We start from the raw sequence: 18,324 nt of genomic DNA, 5'->3' as shown, positions 1-18,324 counted from the left end.
GAAGAACTGAATCAAGGCTGAATAACTGCTGCTGCAAGATTAAAGACTCTGTTACCCTTATGCTGAACTAGTCTGGCATGTTATGGACTTGCTTCATGTGCTGAGGACAATGGGGGATACAGCCCTCCTTGGCTGAAGGGCAGTACAGAGATGGAAACCTTTATGAAGTTGTGCAGTTAGTTTGGAAATACAGGTGATCACTCCAGGAGTCTAGAAACTAAGAAATTTCATAATTGCTTTCTGATTTCAAGACTGGCTTGCACCATTAAGCAAGGTTTGAGAGCTGTTTTCATCTTACTTGGTATTTAAGACTGACTTGGCTTCTAGAGTAGTAAGGCTGTATTTTTATAGCCTTTTTCACTCACTCACATTATGGAAAACTTTTTTTTTTTTTAAAGCAGAGTGGGTATACATAAACAACCTCATTAACAAGTACTGCTTTAAATCAGTTTGCATATGCAGAACATGGGATAGTTTTAAAAACACACCCTACACTTGTAGATGTTCAAGGAAGTCCCTGAATGTGTTCCTACAAGGGCAAGTATGTAGTATTTGGCATAGCAGGCCAACTTGCTTATCTAGACACTAACATTTTTCAGAAGCGCTCTGTACAAAAGTAAGCCTTGCGGAAGAAAAAAAAGGGAAAACAACTAGGAATAATAAAAAACCCTACTGAAAGGCCATTACAGCTTTACTGCCAGAGTACAAGCAGCCATTAAACTTGCCATCTAGGTGTTACATTCTTACAGTACAAGTATTAAGCTTTAGATTTAAAATGAAAGACAAGATAGAACATCACTAGAGCATAAAACAATACAAGAGCTTGTGTTGTGGGGACAAGTAGTCCTTTCAGTGAAAGACAGCTCACAGAAAAAACGCAAAGGCTAGAAGCAACTTTAAAAATGGTATTTCACACTCTACAGACATTAATTCACAATTAGTTAAATACAAAGCTCTACTGTGTATTTAACAAAAATACTTCAAAGTTGACATTTCATATAACTGGAGTTAATACAGACATCTACAAGCTGGAGAAGAGTCAAGGTAAGCAGCTGAAACAATGGGTTTGTAATTCAAGTGAAAGTGTTCAAATTGCGTAGTGGCTAATGATGCGCACATTGAACATTTGTGTTTGAAAGTTGGGTTCTCCACATTCAGGATCTTTCCTTCCCCAACACCAAGCTCTGCGATGTTCAGTGTCTCCTCCCTTGCCCACCCCAGCTACTGTTAACAACTTAAAGCAGGACGGAATCACCCTCTGGGAGCAGCAGCAGGAGGAAGGGGTGGGTGCTGTCAGTCATGGGACGAGGGACACACACACACACAACTGACCGCAGTACTTTCACCAGGCCATGAGCGACACCAGCAGACACAGGGGGATGGCAGAGCCCCAGCATCGTCCCTTGCTGAGCGAGAGGGGCTGTACATGTTGCAGGGACGCTCAGTGCTACAGATTCTTAAGAAGGTCAGAAAGAGACCTGAGCCAGCCGGGGACCAGGGGTAGGTAACGCAGCTATCGACCAAGCTGGGATTTACCTGCAGCCATAGACTAATGGTTGCTCCATCCGTTTGCAGCGTTCAAAGGATGATTTTTATTTAAGAATGTACGCATCCTCCTTTTGTCTGGTATCCAGAATGCTGCATTCAGAGATATTTCTGTAACTCGTAGGGTATCTCTTCAGCGCTTGATATTCAATGTATCAGATGTAATACCATTGGGGCATTGTAAAGACCCATAAACAGGAAAATTCAATTGCACTTCCCTCCCCCCTACCCCTCAGTAGTGGAATTTGAGGAAGTGTTGCTGACTTTTTTCGTAATACCTAAATAACATCATCCCTAGTTATACCAGAACAGAGGGAAGGCAAGAAGATTAGGACATTCAAAAATAGCTTTTTATCCTAATCAATATGGTAAAGCCAAAAATGCTGAACACGGGCCTGTAGATAGACAAATATCATGAGGAAAAGTAACATCCCTTCCATTAAAGCATAACGTAACATCTTGGGGTTACATGACAGAAAAGAGGAACTGGCAATACATCTGCATCCAGACTGTTTAAAATAAACCTAGTATTTAACATTATTTGGGGAGCTGGGTCTTTCGTTAGCATAGCAGAGTATTTAGGCACTAGTTAGATATGCAAGAAGTATATCAAACCTTAAAGTATTGTATTAAATATCCACGCAAATATATGAAAGATTTGACTGGGTTCTACTTCTGTCCCTTTATTAGGTCAAAAGGTGAATGTAAGTGTGTCATAATAAGCCAATGTCCTGCAGCTTATTACACACCAAATCAAAAATATAGAAAATAAATGATAATCCTATCTACTTACATAAAAAGGTAATTTTTAGAGGAAGTTTCCAGACTTGCACAAAATATGCAGAAAACCGCATACAATCAGTTTCCATAAGAACAGCAGTTTCATGTAAAAGGTGGGTCAACCTGCAGACAGATCTACTTTACCAAAAGCTCTGGAAAATTGACGCTTGAACACTGAGGGGCCTGTCCTGCTGTCACTGACATGGCAAAACACCCACCACCACGTGGATGAATCCCTGGAGAAAGCCTCTCTCCAACCCCCACCCACCTTTGCAAATCACTCTGTGGCAAGATTCAGAAAAATTAGATCTATTAGGGAGTAATGGTGATTTAAAGGATTGTAGCATGTATCCAGAACTCAGTAGGAGTGGATCAGGCAAGGCTGTTTTAAAATCATAGTTCAGTGTTCTCATCTGCAGTTGTCCTCCTCCTGGCCTGACCAAAGCAGAACAGCTGACTGAGGAGCTCTTCTGTGGCCACCCCACTTGACCCAGCATCCTCCTCTCCCTCACTTTAAGTCACTTGCAGTACCTCAAGCTCCTTCCCGCCCCACCTTGTCTTTCTCCCGGTCTTCTGCCACCCAGCCCACTACAGAGGACTCCAAAATGCAGATGAGAGGAACTACAATAGCACAGCAAGTGTAAACAGTTAGTAGGCCTGCCACGTCTTTATTGCTACAGGTTTGGCAAAGGGGCAGTCTCCATCCTTGGGTGGAGTTTGAGGCAAAAGGATAATGACAGTTAAGATAAAAAGTGATGAACAGCAAAATTAGGAAAAGCAGTCAACGTATTTCAGGGCTCTCAGAAAAACCTGTATCTGGAAGTTACTGAAAAAATCTTGCACTTGAATGGTAGGCTTGCCTCTGACCCTGAAGTAGTGCTGTGCAGTGTGTGATGGTCCCGTCTGACCTACTGGCATGAATACAGTCGTTTTCCTGCCCCTCGAAGGCTACTACACAGAGCTACCATGACTTGCGGTTCAGTTCACAGAAGTCTCACAACTGGGGTCATTCCTTGTGCAATGTTTGATGGAGGTGAAGGTAAAGTGGTTTCTTGGTCAACAGTTGCAATTTCTTCCTTTTAAAGTCAGTGGGTTTTTTGTACCTGTAACCACAAGAAAGTAAGTTAATCCAAGTGCTAATGGCTGCGTGGGGAGATGAAAGCATACTAGAAAGCTTGTCCTGTACAGATCTTATTACCATAATCTTCTAAATACATCTGACAAGACTTCCTGGAAGCAACAAGTAGATTTACAGGAAGAAACTCAAACCGGGATTTTCTCTGGATTATTATTTTAACAAAACAAAGATTTCAATTTTTAAATGAATGCAAGGTTTTTGTAGGGAGAATTCCCAATATAATACTCTGGATTGTAGGAGATGCAGTATCAGTTACTCAGTACTTCAGAAGTACTCCAGCTAGCACTGACTAAGCACTCTTCCTAGAGATGCCCAGAATTGCAAGGTTCACCCTCTTCCTGAAAAAAGCCCTCAAAAAACCTCACTCAGACCTTCAGCCACACAGTAAGGGTAAGATGCACATCATAACCACAGCAGCATAACTGGCTAATCTATTTCTTTGTATACTTAGGGCAGGAAAAAAACCACAACCACCCAACAATGCTTTGAAATGTTCACAAAATTCAATTGCAAATCAGTATCCCATGTCTCAGACCAGATTTCCTTTACAGAAGTTCCATACCAAAAGATTGTGAGTTGATTTTTTTTTTTTTTTAAATACAGCTGTTCTGACACTCAAGCTAAGGTCAAAATTAAAATCTCCCATACAGAATTTGTTAACTTCATGCAAAATTTAGTTACAAGCATCAGCATTCTATTTGGAAATAGTCTAGTTTTTGAGAAGGGTCTCTAGCCATTTTATTTGCCTACAAGCATTTTATCTTCCCTTCTTTATTAAAAATAGGATATTCCTTATCAAAGTCCATCTAATGAGTCCAAGAAACCTTCCTTGATGCAACAAGCCACACATTGTAACTGAAGCCTAGTTAATTTCCTCTGTCATTGGCATCTATAATTGCAAATCACTTACAGTTCTATAACAATTGCCCCAGGTTTAATTTCATCCATCTCCATGAAAGCAAAGCACTTGGTGCTAGTAAACCTTTTCTTAGGCTTGTAGTGTTTGAATTCAAAGAAAATAGCTGCACCTAGGGTAGAAAAGGATTTAATAGAAAAGTTAGCAATTATGGCCAATAGTTATCTGAAAACTTATCTACCGTTAAGCTGCTCTACATACATTGGAGGGAATTATCTCCAACACTTCTGTTATTTACTCAAAAGCTACACCATGTTCTTACAATGCTCATCACACTCACAAGAGTTTGTACTCTCCACTCAATTACTCATATCCAGGTAACAGTTTGTCCAGTGACTAAGAAGGTGATAAGGCAGCTCAATACCTGTGTAGTAGAGCAGACTGCTGCATTTTTATCTCTTTTCATTCCTCCCTTGTCTGCAAGTCATCACAATGACCGATTTGAAAGAGACAGGATGCAAAGGTCTATTTTTATCCTCGTCTGGATCTTGAGCCCTGCAGCAGCAGCAGCTCAGGCACAGCCTGTTTATTAGATCAGGAGCAGCCTAGTGTCTACACTTTCAAAGCTCCTGGGCCCTGTTTCAGGTCTTTGATACTACCTACCTTTTGTTAGTTTTTCAATGTGTTTCTGAATCTCGATGTCCACATTAAAATGGACATACGTGTCCTCCTTCCTCAAAGCCACAGGAGTATCTTGCACAGGAGTCAGATCTATCCCATTCAAATCTGCAGGAAAGAAACAGCATGAGAATGGCAGAAGCTTCTCAGACTTTAAGGTCCTGCTTTAAGACGTTTACGAATCACTCCTAATACTGCCACAAGAAGTTAATGCACACCCGGATTTTCCCCCTAAACTTAAAAAAAAGGGGCAATCATGCCCCTTGACAGTCAGTGAATTTTCTTGTTGATTGCAACACGAAAGCAGGTGAAGTTCTGACAATTCTTAAGATGAAAATTTTGAATTATCCCTCTCTATTTTTAAGAGCACATTTCTTTCTGCTGCCAGCGAAGGATTCCATTCCCTCTGCAAGCAGGACTCCAGCAGGGCTTCAACCCTTCAGCTGAACCGGCAGAACGGGATATGCACCAAAGGCTGCCCTCCACACAGGGTCTGCAGGGCACGGCTTATACAAGCGGTATATGCCCTGCTTTGCTGCCTAGACTCAACGTGCGTTATTCCCCTTGGGTTTTCCACAGGCAGAGGCATGGTGGGGCCACGGGTTGGACTCCAGCTCTCAGCACCAGCCACCAGTTGTGCTGCTCAGGCACAGCCACCACAGACAATATTGTTTCTCACTAAGCCTCCACTGTTTACACGAGTACATTTGTCCTCTTACTCCTTCTCCTCTCATTAGTGATCCCTTTCCCTCAAGTGGAGCAAAGTTGCCAATGACGTGGCCAAGATTACAAGTACAGAGCACGTGCACTGTGCCTGGGGTACAGGCACAAGGCTGGGGCCCTGGAGCACCACTGATGCACTTCATCCAGGGAGCGGGCTGGGACCACCAATGTTACATCAGGAACAAACCTCTCTCCAAACCTGCAGAAGAGCAGCCTGGTATAGAACCAAGGAAAACAGCTACTAAGCATCTTCAGACTCGTAATAGGGGCAAAATGACTTCTCAGAGTTACTTTTCCTCACCAAAAATCTTGAGAAATAAAGTATAAAAAGTCACCATTAGTAGACAAGGCGATAGCCTGCCCACACACACACACTTTTTGATCCTATTTTCTACATCGTTACTTGGCAGCCACCATTTATAGGAGCTTGCAAATAGAGAGCCACATGTTAACAGAAAGACTTGTTGGGAAGGTAAGCCTAGCGATATAGAGTATCCCTTAGCTCCAGAAAGGAAATGAGAGCTAGCTCTGAAGGCAAGCAACCGTTTTAACAATACGTAATAAGTTAAGAAAGACAAACACTTCAGTGGCAAGGAACAACGAATGTTTGCTTTACAAGTTCTGATAAGTTCCAGGATCCTGTCAGGGCTGGTATTTTCCTGTTGGCCAAGAGAAACTCAGCATTAAAGAATTAAATTTGATTAAACCCACATCCATCCAGCTAGCCCCACCACTGAGGTCACCCATCCCTCAGCTTTCTGCCACACTAGAGACAAAAAGATCCACAAGTGACTAAAAGAAATAGAGCCCAAAGAATAGTTACACAATCTAAAAATAATGCTGCAAACCTAAGGCAACAGCATAAACAAAGAAGTACTGCATGTTTCCAAGGCTGAAACCACAAAAAGGCAGTTGTATCAGCTGGGGAAGGCAAGAGTCATGCTTTAGCTTCCACCCAAACCAAGTGAACTCCTCAAAGGTCTAGAGAGAAGTGGAAGGTTTCACCGTTGAAAAAATCATCACAGGAAGCAGGATTAGATAAAGCTTTCTAGCTATATATTTTGGCAGGTAACACTTCAGAACATCACTGGGATTCAAGTGACATTCAATACTGTGACCCTTACTTCTGCCAAAGAACTTGTCTGGTGGAGGAAGCACCTGATCACATATCTAACAAGTATTTTGTCCCTACGTTTGGTATTCAATAGCACATCTAAAGAGGACACTTACAAGGTCACTATCACAACTGAAAATAACTAGAGGCTGTTGGCTCAGCTACACATTTTTATATGATAAACAAAAAAATCATATACCTCAAAAGACTGTAAAGATAAGAAGTCAAGCAGGGCAGGTTAAGGGGTAACCAATTCTGACTACAGGGGCTTCCTGCTAAGAAATGGGGAAGAGGCAGATGCTCCCACTAGAAAGAGTCTGAATGCCAAAAATCTCAGGCTCAAGCAAAAGACATCAACCATGTTATCATCTGAAACAGTGAGAAATCCTAATGTTGCCTGTCCTGGACTAACAGAGACAGAGGTTCTTCCAGGTTCATGGAGGCTCTCTGAGGGGAGGCTGTTGGTCCACCAGGCTTTGGCCAAAATATTTCACTGCCAAGGCTAAAACATATTTTATTCCACTTGCAAGCTTTTCTTCCCAGCTTCATAGCCATTCCTCTAAACCTTAAGCCTTGGTAAGATGATCTTTGTTTTACTAAAAAATTAGGTTAATGATAGGGCAAGAATAGAGTCAGCGGGCTGTGGTTCACCATCTCCAGAAAGCCCAGAGACCAATATGTGTTGGGGAGTACAAGCAGTCCAGACAGATCTGTACTTAAGTCAGCTGAAGAAGATGGAGTAGAGAAGTACAGTCTGCCAAGTCACTGATACTCAGCTCCCAGCATGCAGAAGGCACCCTGGGAGCACACAGATAAGCACGTCTCCTGCAGCGATTCACCTCCCAGTATTCTCAAATAGAGAATTTTTCACCCTTGATTAAAGCACAAGCCTTAAGTCCACAATAGAAAATGCAAGTACCAACAAGTATTTTTCCCAGCAGGTTGAAAAATCAATACAGCTTTCAGAAAACGCACTCTCTCGAAACTAGAAATGAGGAGCCAGGAAGAGAAATCATTACCCTTTACACTGACTGTGATGTAAGGATCAATGCACTGCCCAGCATCTTTCAGACCAATTTTCTCTATGTTGATTGTGAGTAATGTCATCCCGGGTTCAGATGGCAATCTGGGTAATAAAGTACCTGGAAAGAATAAAGCATATTATTAACTTTTTGTGTCACCTTACAGCAAACACACAACATCATTTGACGGATTTCAAAGCCCACACAAAAAAAACCCCAACCTAGAACTGCCTCAAGGCAAATGAATTCATGGCATTAGTTTTTTATAAGAACAGAGAGGAATTTTGTTTAAAGTGTTCCTTCTTGCTCTCATGCAGAATAACTCATTGGTGGAACTCACTTTATATAATTTTTAAGGATTAAATTTGGGAAGCTGGATTCAATCTGCAGTTACAGGAAGTTCAGACACTTAATCAGGAGTCCCACCCCATTGAACATGGCTTGGCTTCATGTTGAAGATTTAGACTGGGAGAATAAGGAGGAAAATGGCATTGTTGCAAATCCCACTGGACATAAGGGAACCAGAAGAGAGATTCTTCCTTATCTAAGTTCTACTGGCCTCTACTTAAAGGGGGGGGGGGGGGGGGGGGGGAAAGGTGTTTCCACACACCACCCCCCCCCATTCCCTTCTGTCTTAAGGAAGCAGTTCCCAGCTCTGCATCAAGAACATTTAGCATCAAAACTTCATGGTCAGCGTAAATGAATCCTCACAGTGCTGAGGAAGACAATGCAGCTGGCAAGAAATCTAAACTGTTCAAACTCACTAAAAGCCATGAGATTCTGTCATCAACAATGGAATAGGTTTCTCCATGCTGATTTTAGCAAAAACTAGCAGGCTTCAAGCCTCTCTCCGGTATTAGATGAATAAGCACCAAGACAGAAAATCCTTAGACTCATGAGCAAGCTTGATTTAAAGTTTTGGTTTCCTAATTAAAAAAAAAAAAAGTTATCCCAAGTCTTGAGATCTAACAAAGTAATAGTTTCCTTTGGCAAGTCCAACATGGGTTTTCCTTGATACTTTTTTTCCTTTTGATCTGCTTGAGGAGCTGGAGAACCAAGGAGTTTTTGTCCTATTAGAGAGACTGGCTTTGCAGCAGGGGACCATGTATTCTGCTCTTAGAACTAGAGCCACAGCTTCAGCAAGATTTCATGAGCATTCCCACACTCAGTCCCTCTTTCAGAATCATCAGTAAGACTTGAATTCACATCCATGATGCAGTACGTTTCTGTATTTTCTGTCTTGGCTGCTAGCAGACTCGTGACCTCCAAGGTACTGCATCTGCGGACACTTCACAATGCATCACAGCAGAATTCTACCCACCATTCTGAAGTAATGGGACCGACTTCTGACTATAGTATCAGAAACATTAAAAAGCAAATTATGAGAGAACACCCATTTCTGCAAAGCAGCATACATGCTCTAGTTAATCTTGCTGTCTCTTTTGAACAGAAGTTCAAAGGCAGCGTTCTTATTTCAATCTAAATGAAGGTAGAAGCAAGCCCGTCTTCTCTTTGGCACAAAACTTTGCTCTGCCATCTTTCAGTTGTCTCCTAAAAGCAGCATGCCCCCCAAGAGCCAAGAAAAACTGTAACCTTCAGTTTTCCTATCCATCACTCAAAGGGACTAACCAATGGGATACTTGACAGAAAAATCACCTCAAAGATGCATCAGACTGGCACTTATTATGAAAACAGTGGCTTAACAAAAATTATTCTGTTCTTGAAAAATGCTTTCCAGAATGTGTGAAATTGCAGAGGTGCAATGAACAGAAAAGTCAAGCTCACTTCCAGCAGGTAAGAGAACAGTATGACAGATGGTCTCCAAGAAACACAGTTTCCTTTCTGCCTCAGCAGGGTGCACAGCCAAGCCAGCAATAGACTAAAGCAGCTGACTGTAACCTGTCTCATGCAAGCCACAGCCACCCAAGCAGGTCTTTCACTGAAGCCTCTGTAGTCATTTCATATAGGAGCCATTAGCTGACAGTAACCTCTCTATGGTATAACTTCACTAGGGCTGGGCACTGCACTGCCAGTCTGCCACCATGGCTTGGGCCCGTTAGCCTTCAGCAGGCTCACACTGAGGCTTTTCATGAGAAAACTGCCAGCCATTTCGGACACAACCACAGGGCATCATTGCCAGAGAGGGAAGGGAGCATCTACAGATGAAATAACCGTCCTCCTACAAGTGCATTTCAGATACACAAAGGTGAGCCAACCCAACAGCTCACTCCCACCAAGACACAGGCATTCAGTCTCTCTGTTCCCAAACCCCGATTCAGAGAAAAGTGAAAAAGTGACAAGTCTCCTGCTGAGTTCACAAATGGAAATGGTTCACAGAAGAATCCATTGCCAGCACAGCACTGGAATAAAGAAGTATATAACCAGGAGAAAGACAGGAAACCTTTGCTGTTAGAGGCAGCAAGCCATTGGTCAGTTCAGCTCCACACAGCACAGAAGTCTAACTACATAAGTACTCTTTGTGTAAGATTTCCCATAAAATGTGTATTCCACTAAAGAAAAGTCTAGCTACACCTACCTTTGGCTACACTGCAAGTCAAAATGTCTTTATTAGCACAGTAGGACTTCTAGAGAGCTATGTAAGGTGCGTCACCAAATACAACTTTCCCTTTTTCTGGTACTGAAGGGAAATTAAGATCAACACATAGATGCTTAGTACTATGTTACCAAGGATTGTATTTCGAGGCTTGAAACTAAGAGCTGAATGAAGAACATCACAGCTACATGAATACAATCAAAGAAATAACTGTATATACTAAAAGGTTATCATACCTTCATTGGCTCCTGGGTTAGATGAATGGTGCAATGTGATAACGATGAAGCCATGCATGTAGAAGACAAGACCATGATCAGTTAGACAATACAGTTATGCACTATGGATTAAAGGCATATAGAAGGAAGGAGCGCAACACAGTTCTATCAATTCAATATGGAAAGTCCACTTTACTTACAAGGCTCACCCCAGAAGGCTGCGAACTGCTTTTGTTTAAGCCTCATCAACCAGAGAAAGATCAACAGACCAACCTCCAATCAGGCAAGAAACACCACACTGATTTACATTCAATGGGGAAACAAGATCTGTGTTCAAGTAGTACAAAACCACCTTAGGGGTTTAGATTGTTGTAGCTATGGGGAAGTTTACCTTAATGCAAAAAAAATTCAGAAAAGTGAGATATGCAGTTTATTACTTAGATGACAATGGAAAATATCAGTAAGTTCAGGAGTTGCTTTCACCTCCTCTTAAAAGCATGGTCTTACTGAGGAATAATTCTGTAAGAAGGTATATGGCCCAAACCTCTCCTCTTTCCAGTTTGGCTACCCTATTTCTTTGAAAATGATTTAACTGTCCATTCAATCTGTCTATCATCAACTTAAATTCTTTCTTAAGCATATACACAGCTTCTATGTCCACTATATGCATACAGCTCTAATGCGTTGCACAGAGGTAACCGTTGGGACTATGATAATGGTCACGGCCTTATTGATTCACCACCATACCAAGAGCTACTCAAGGTCTCTCTGCTGTACTTTGGACAGACAGAATGCATCTTCATAAATGGATTTATCATGAATGAAAAGGATCAAGATAGTAAATGTCAGTAATAAAATATCACAATATATTACAGCCTATTTGTGAGCTTAGCATAAACAACTGTAGACTGTGCATATCTACATCAGTATAGCCTGCAGGGATCATGTTCAGTAGCATGCATTGGCTCAGATCTAAGGACAGAGATGTGTTTTCTCCAGGCATAAGTAATGCAATATCCCAGCTCTTTCAACCATAATTCCAGTACTAGTTTCCCTACTTGTTATCTCCTTCCTGAAATACAAAGTTTGCCAACCTGCACTGGAACTAGAAACTTGTTTCTTCTGCAAAGAAACCACACAAGGAACCAAAAGAATCTCTGTTGGAACATCTTACTCCTTTACCTGGTAAATTGTCAGAAGCTGAAGTTACAGGAAGACCTTCTCTAGAATCTGTAGGTATATCCAGTTCTACAAGTGCTTTCACATGGACAAGGACTTCAGCTGTCAAAACCAAAGCTAGCCCCTTCTTTATCCTCTCAGAGCTTGGCTTTAGTCTAAGCCATTGATCACCACACTATGCAACACAAAAATAACCAGCAACAACTTATCACATCTCTAGCAGGATGTGATGCTCCTTGCAGGAGAAACATTGCCACAATTTACATTTGAATGCGTTTGAAACTTCACATACTACAGTTAAGAAAGTGCATGGAATGAGAATACTGAGTTTGAACAAGGAATAAAGGCTAATTATTTGAAGTAGATGGTACCACCCTCACAGGTTATCCACACAACTGTTTTGCAATAAGATCTTGTTTGCTGAGAAAAAAAAAAATCCACTGGCCACCTTTGTGGTTCTCCAATACAGCATTAGAGTTTACATGAGCCTGTTGCTTCTCACCCGAACTTTTCAAATCACAGGTGGAAAAAGGGGCTTCTCAGAGACAGAACTTACACATGTTACATAGACTGGCATGGCAAGGCTAGTGCCCCTACCTGGAACTCTAGCAGGAAAAGAGTCTGGAGACCCTGCTCCAGCTCCTCCTTCCTCATCATCCTCCTCAAACTCCAAGTGTTCCTCTTCTCCAGGTGCTAAGATCTTCCTGTAAAATGTGAGAAAGAAGAATGAGACCAAAGATCCATCATCCGGCTTTCAACTCACAAGTCAGCATCTGAATATAGAGCAGGAGCAACATGCTTTAATGTCTTTTCATACTGCTTAACTACTACCTGTACCTGTAGACTCTGACAGAGATTGCAGGAGCTCAGCCCAATAGAAAACACAGAGTCTAAAAACAAGAGACAATACTGAGGCATGTAGGGATGTACCAAGTCCTGATTTTACCAAAAGCATGGGCTTGATTTTTAGTGGTACCTAGACAAACAGAGTTTGTAAGTTCTTTTATTAACCAGTTTACCCAAAGCAGTATAACAAGTAGGTGGCTCTTGAAATTCTAGTATTTCAGACATACACCAGGTCCAGGCTATGCTCCCTTTCAGATAAGTATCTGTACCTGAAGTGACCCAGTTCTCTCTTACCTGAGTGGGACAGGCTGAACATCAAAGGGGAACTCCTTATTATAAGTGAGGATATTCTTTAAGACTGCAGAGACGGGAAAAAAATAAGAATCCATATCCATAAACAAGCATTAATTCTACTACTTTGCACAGCTATGTCCATTCTCACAGCATCTTCACACACACAAATAATAATAATATTTAAAAAACAATCAGATCATACAAAAAAACCACCCAACAACCCCTCTCTCAGATTTTAAACACCAGTACAGTCCTGATCAGAGCTGTATCACTGTAACATTCAGATAGGCTAACTGCAACTCCAGTACATAATCACCACCACACTTACACAGACAGGGAAGATTAACATGGCAATAACCAAAAGCATCGTGAGAAAAAGCTACAGGCCCCAGGATAATGGTAGCAATCTTTGGTGGCTATTGAAAGGAGGGTTATGCTGTTACTGGCATCAGCTCCAAACAGATTGAATTCTCCAGAACTGACACAATTCAGCACACATGTAGGCTGCACATTCAGAGAGCCACCGTAGGAGTCCAAGCATGCTGGTAACATGTGTTACATGTTTATCAGCTTAGTTGAGGTTTCCTATTTCTTCGTGCATGCGTTTTGGGTTTTTTTGTTGTTGTTGTTGGGTTTGTTCGTTTGTTTTTTCTTTTTTTCTGCCCTCAGATGTCTGGGCAGATTGACAAAATTCAGAAGAGATACAGTGCAACATCTGAGCATCAGGCCCCAGAGACACTGACTATACTCTCCAGCATTTGGTGGAGAATGGCTTTGTCATTTGTGTTGGAAATTTATTCAAGTTTTAGTAATCACAACTTTAACTGTTATTTCCAAAAGCATTTACGAGTAAAAGCAAAACTTCCAAAAGCATGTGAAAGAAATAAGCATTTCATGATGGCTAAAGGGCCTAAATATTTACAAGAGAACGCCTGCAGGGAGAGTCACTCTCCTACCAGACAATGAGTATCTCAGACTGGGCAGGGGAAGAGGAGGTATTAAAACTGAGTCCTCTCACTGAGCCTCACTTTGCAATAAGCCCTCTCAGAGCACAGGAGATATCCCCTTAGGACTACTGAATGAGAACAAAACCATTCTAAAACAATGCTAAGATTACACAAATACCCAGAGGTACTTAAATACTAGTTATGTTTAAGTAACCACTGCCAGGCCCCTCTGCCTCTGCACACTACAATTCAGCCAGTGTAGGAGAGCTTCCCTGTCTGTCTTCACATTCACATCACTCAGCATGGGCTCCATCATTAACTTACCAGACACAATCTGAATGGTACAATGAATAAAGAATCCCTCAGAGAAACTATAAAGAACGCAAAAGGTCTTCGCAGTCTTTGCTCAGTCTGATTTTTTTTCTGATTTCTGTACTACCACCTGAGAGGTTAGGTACTACCTGATTCCAGCCGGACACAATACATAAATACATAGAAAGCTCTAAGCTGCCTTCAGTCAGAGATGACAGACAAAACTGATGCCAAGTCTCTCTCTCTCTCTCCAAAGAATTATGCTCTGAGGGATCAGTAATGCAGATCTCAACACAGTGGTGAAGAATCACAGCCACTTCCCAACAGAAAAGCAGCTGATTAATAGCAGACAGTCACCTTCCAGCGCAGCTGAGGTTCAGGAAATGAAGGGGATTTTTATCACACTCAGAATTCCCCAGCTCTTGGAGAGCTACATCGTACTGGAGACAGAAAGTGAAACTGCCTCAGGCAGAAAAATCTCGGTAAAGCGAAATCTCTTACAGATCATAGGCACGTTGTACAGATGCAACAGAAACGACAGTAGTTCTCCTCCCATCTTCCAAAGGTTGGTAAGCACTAGATTCCTCTCTCTTCCCAGCAACCAGTTTCTCTCACTACGTGAATGAACGTCCCCTGAAAAAACCTTCTAGTAATACATTTCCGTCATCACTAGAGGGCACAAAATACTCCACTGATACGGGTACAGGAAAAAGGCAAACAGTTTTACAGCGCCTAAAGTCTTGATGCTGCCCGGAGGCAGAGCCGAGCATACACCCCCCTGCCACAGAGCCGCGGCCACGCACACGGGCCTTGGTACCAGACCTGCCCACGGGAGTACGCGGCTTTCGGACATCCTGGCAGTGATGCTGAGCGTTTAGCTCAGAAACACTTCTGGAAACACCATCCAGAATCTCCTGCCTTTTGCCACAGAAAGCTGTGGATCAAGTTTTTAAAAGGCCTTCAAGTCTGTCTCATCATCAATAGCAAAAAGTTTTGCAAAGTTGTAATATGGCAATCTACTAAACCGCTCCTTTAAACATCATCAGGATAAGAAGTGGATCTACAGCACTCAGCCTGGTGAAATACTTATTCAAAGCCACTACGAAAAAGCAAAGCAATAAAACAGCAATGCAACAATCATCCTTTGAGGAGAAGGAAGATCCTCTTTACATCTATCACAAGTGTGAGCTTCAGATGATTTAAATAAAAACAACCAGATCACAGGAAAAAAAAAAAAACAAAACAAAAAAACCCCCCAAACATTAGGTTACAAGAAACAGAAATCTCCATTGCAATACTGCGTAACACACCCAAGCTTTAAAAGGCTGGTTTGGGCTTTTTTGGTTTTTGTTTTGTTTTTAAAAACACACATCACCTCTGGGAGAAAGAGCACTTCCACTCTGTAATGCTGTAAATCATAAAGCATGATTCACAGAAAGTTCTCCACGTGTGTAACTAATGGGCAGATCCCAGCATCATGGTCTCCATTTATGTTACTTTTCCAACAGAAATCTTAAAAATACTGTTCTGCAGGCTCTCGTGCAGAAGCTGTCTTTTCTTTTGTGACGTTAGACAATATCACATTGATTTTATCAGCAGTTGGCTCTCTCTTGAAAGATTTCAAAAGAAATTATCAACATGAGCCATAAGACCGGTACACACTAACTTGGTAAAGACCACTGCCCATTTAGAGTTTTAGTGATAGCCTATGATACCTGTACTGATTTACTTTTTTTAAATAGACAAGACAAAATAATTCAGATACCAGGCTCCCCAGTACAACCCAGTATCTACTTCTCTTATGATACATATACACTAAGTTTGAAACTAGTCACTTAGCAGCTAGAATTATCTATCACACACGAACACAGGCACACGCGATGTCCCAGCCTATCCATTTGTAATGTGTATTATAACACTGGTATAAGCTTTCACAAGAAAAGGATTTGTGAGACCCAGTGTGTTAGCAATGATTTCACACAGTGTAGTCTCAAAAGAACTATTTGTATGTGTGGACCCTCCTGTAGCATTACTCTAGCACAAAAGATTCAGTGACAAATCCTATAAACAAACAAAACTAGCCAACTGCTTCACTTTCCAAGCAGCGTGAAATGCAAACTTAAGTAGGAAGTTAGAACTTGACAACACAAAACTAAAAATAAAAGCGGGGGGGTGGGGGGTGGGGGCACAGGGGCTGGTTGTTATAACAACACCAAAACCAAATTTCTCAGCCATTTTGACAGCTTCAGGCATAAAAGTAATTAAAACAAGCCAAATTGTGTGAATAGCTGTTTTCGTTCCACCCTAACAGAATGGCTTGACCTAACAAAGGAATCGCTTATTTGCATTGCCAGCCCAGATTTTTTTTTAGCTTCTTCTGGTGGAACGCAAGAGAAAATTGACAACACACAAATTAAAACACTTCACAGTGCATTTTATGAAATGGCTCGTGTTGGCCTGATTAAGATTTACTCTATTCAAGATATACTTAAAAACCACAAAACAAAGGCACAATTCAGAAAGAGGCCAGAACAATCCAAGTCAGACAGCAGCATTAAGAACATCAATGTTCAATTGTTGTAGAAGCACTCCTTCTCCTCCAAGGAAAATAACTCGGTGTCTTTGAAAACTGATGGCCACACACTCTTCCTCAGTTTTAATATAGTTGCTTGTTGTATGAGGCATGGGCTGAATGCACTTTGCACTGTTAAAAAGGTTTTTTGACAGCTAAAAATCAATTCTCTGATGGAGGGTAAGATAAGCAACAGGACTGTTGCACCGTAATTGAAATTTTGGCTTTTAAGAAAAGGAAGCATTTCAAGGGAAGCTTTATGTCTGTTGGCAGAATGTAAATTCTGACTAAACCCTTCAATAGTCACTTTTTTTGATTTGTAGAACAATTTGATCAATTAAAACCTGATTCCTCTCCCTCTTCCACCACTCAGTCACTCACAGGGCATTTGCACAACGAAGTCTAAAATCCACAGTCATTAAATGATTACATTTTAAATACTTTGTAAATGTAGAGCAGAGGTATCTATACAAAATAATCCCAAATCAGAGGATGCAGAGGCCAGACATGTAATATGTAGACTGAGAAAGACCTAATACTTCCAACATATAGTTAAACCCTTTCCTGAGTTAGAGTCTTCACAGACCTAGCAGTCTTGCAACCTACCTTCACTTTCCATTTTCAGGGAACATTTAAAAAGCATTTGGACTCTATGTTTTGGTAGAGACATTAGGAAGCTCAGTTCAATGCCCTGCTTCTTGACAAGTTTCCCTGTAGCATCCTGTGCCGGTTACTTAGAGAATGGGAGTGCAGAGAAATTCAGCTTATTCATGAAGTGTAAACACTTGCCTGCCCATCATGTTTATCCCAACATCCCCATTAATGATACAACTGTGACAGGAACAAAATAAAACCAGCTTTTGCTAGCATGAAAGAAGCTATTCCACATCTCCTGTTCCCCAAGAATTGTAGAAACGTTAGCATTCAGGATAATATTGCTTAGATGTGGAAGCTCTGATTACAAGGATGCTTTGAGAACAAAGCAGCCAGTGTTACGGGAAGGAAAATGTAGCAGATAAATAGATACTTCCTACATGAAAAAGTTATTTCTGGATTGACATACCAAGAACTGACCCAGGAGCAGTTGGGAAAAAACAACATCACACACAACCCTTCAAAGACTGACTCACATCCTCACTTTGACTCTTAACTTTGTTAGTCTGGTAGCATTACAGTGGTAGGTGACAGGTGATTGGCTACGATGAGCACAAGTTAAATATTTTCAAAAGAAAAAATAAATTTCTTGCTGCAAGGAGGAAGACCACAAAGTGTTGAAATTCAGTTCAAATAAGAAATGTGCGGGTAAATTTTCCAGCTGATTATATACTGTACTACTGATAGCTTAAATTACTATTTTGTGCAAAAATTAGCAGCAGCCAGAGAATTACTTATTTGAGAATAAAGATGAATACATTATCTGAAACATTAGGACTACTACACTTTGAAATTACCCATATTACATTCCTTAATACACATCAGGTTTTGTCTACGTGGTAACAGATATTTGGAAGAACCACCTAAAACCAGCATTACTTACTGTCAAACCACA

At 41.3% G+C, this 18,324-nt stretch overlaps 1 protein-coding gene across 2 annotated transcripts in view; it reads right to left on the bottom strand.

The window, feature by feature from the left end:
* Nucleotides 1-885: 885 nt before the first annotated feature.
* The window catches only part of AIDA (axin interactor, dorsalization associated), a 30,533-nt gene continuing 13,094 nt past the window's right edge, over nucleotides 886-18,324 (bottom strand). Inside the window, exons 5-11 of one of the 2 annotated variants that reach the window (XM_052805956.1) lie at nucleotides 12,945-13,008; nucleotides 12,402-12,508; nucleotides 10,647-10,658; nucleotides 7,854-7,976; nucleotides 4,983-5,105; nucleotides 4,374-4,491; nucleotides 886-3,428 (exon numbers count right to left, since the gene is read on the bottom strand). In XM_052805956.1, the coding sequence (XP_052661916.1) occupies nucleotides 3,332-3,428; nucleotides 4,374-4,491; nucleotides 4,983-5,105; nucleotides 7,854-7,976; nucleotides 10,647-10,658; nucleotides 12,402-12,508; nucleotides 12,945-13,008 (644 nt within the window). In that variant the 3' untranslated portion in view covers nucleotides 886-3,331. The remainder of the gene's footprint in view (nucleotides 3,429-4,373; nucleotides 4,492-4,982; nucleotides 5,106-7,853; nucleotides 7,977-10,646; nucleotides 10,659-12,401; nucleotides 12,509-12,944; nucleotides 13,009-18,324) is intronic. The other variant, XM_052805957.1, reaches the window with a different exon arrangement.

Source organism: Harpia harpyja, chromosome 13 (assembly GCF_026419915.1).
Source record: "Harpia harpyja isolate bHarHar1 chromosome 13, bHarHar1 primary haplotype, whole genome shotgun sequence".
NCBI lineage: Eukaryota > Metazoa > Chordata > Aves > Accipitriformes > Accipitridae > Harpia > Harpia harpyja.
This window is presented reverse-complemented; position numbering and strand designations above follow the sequence as displayed.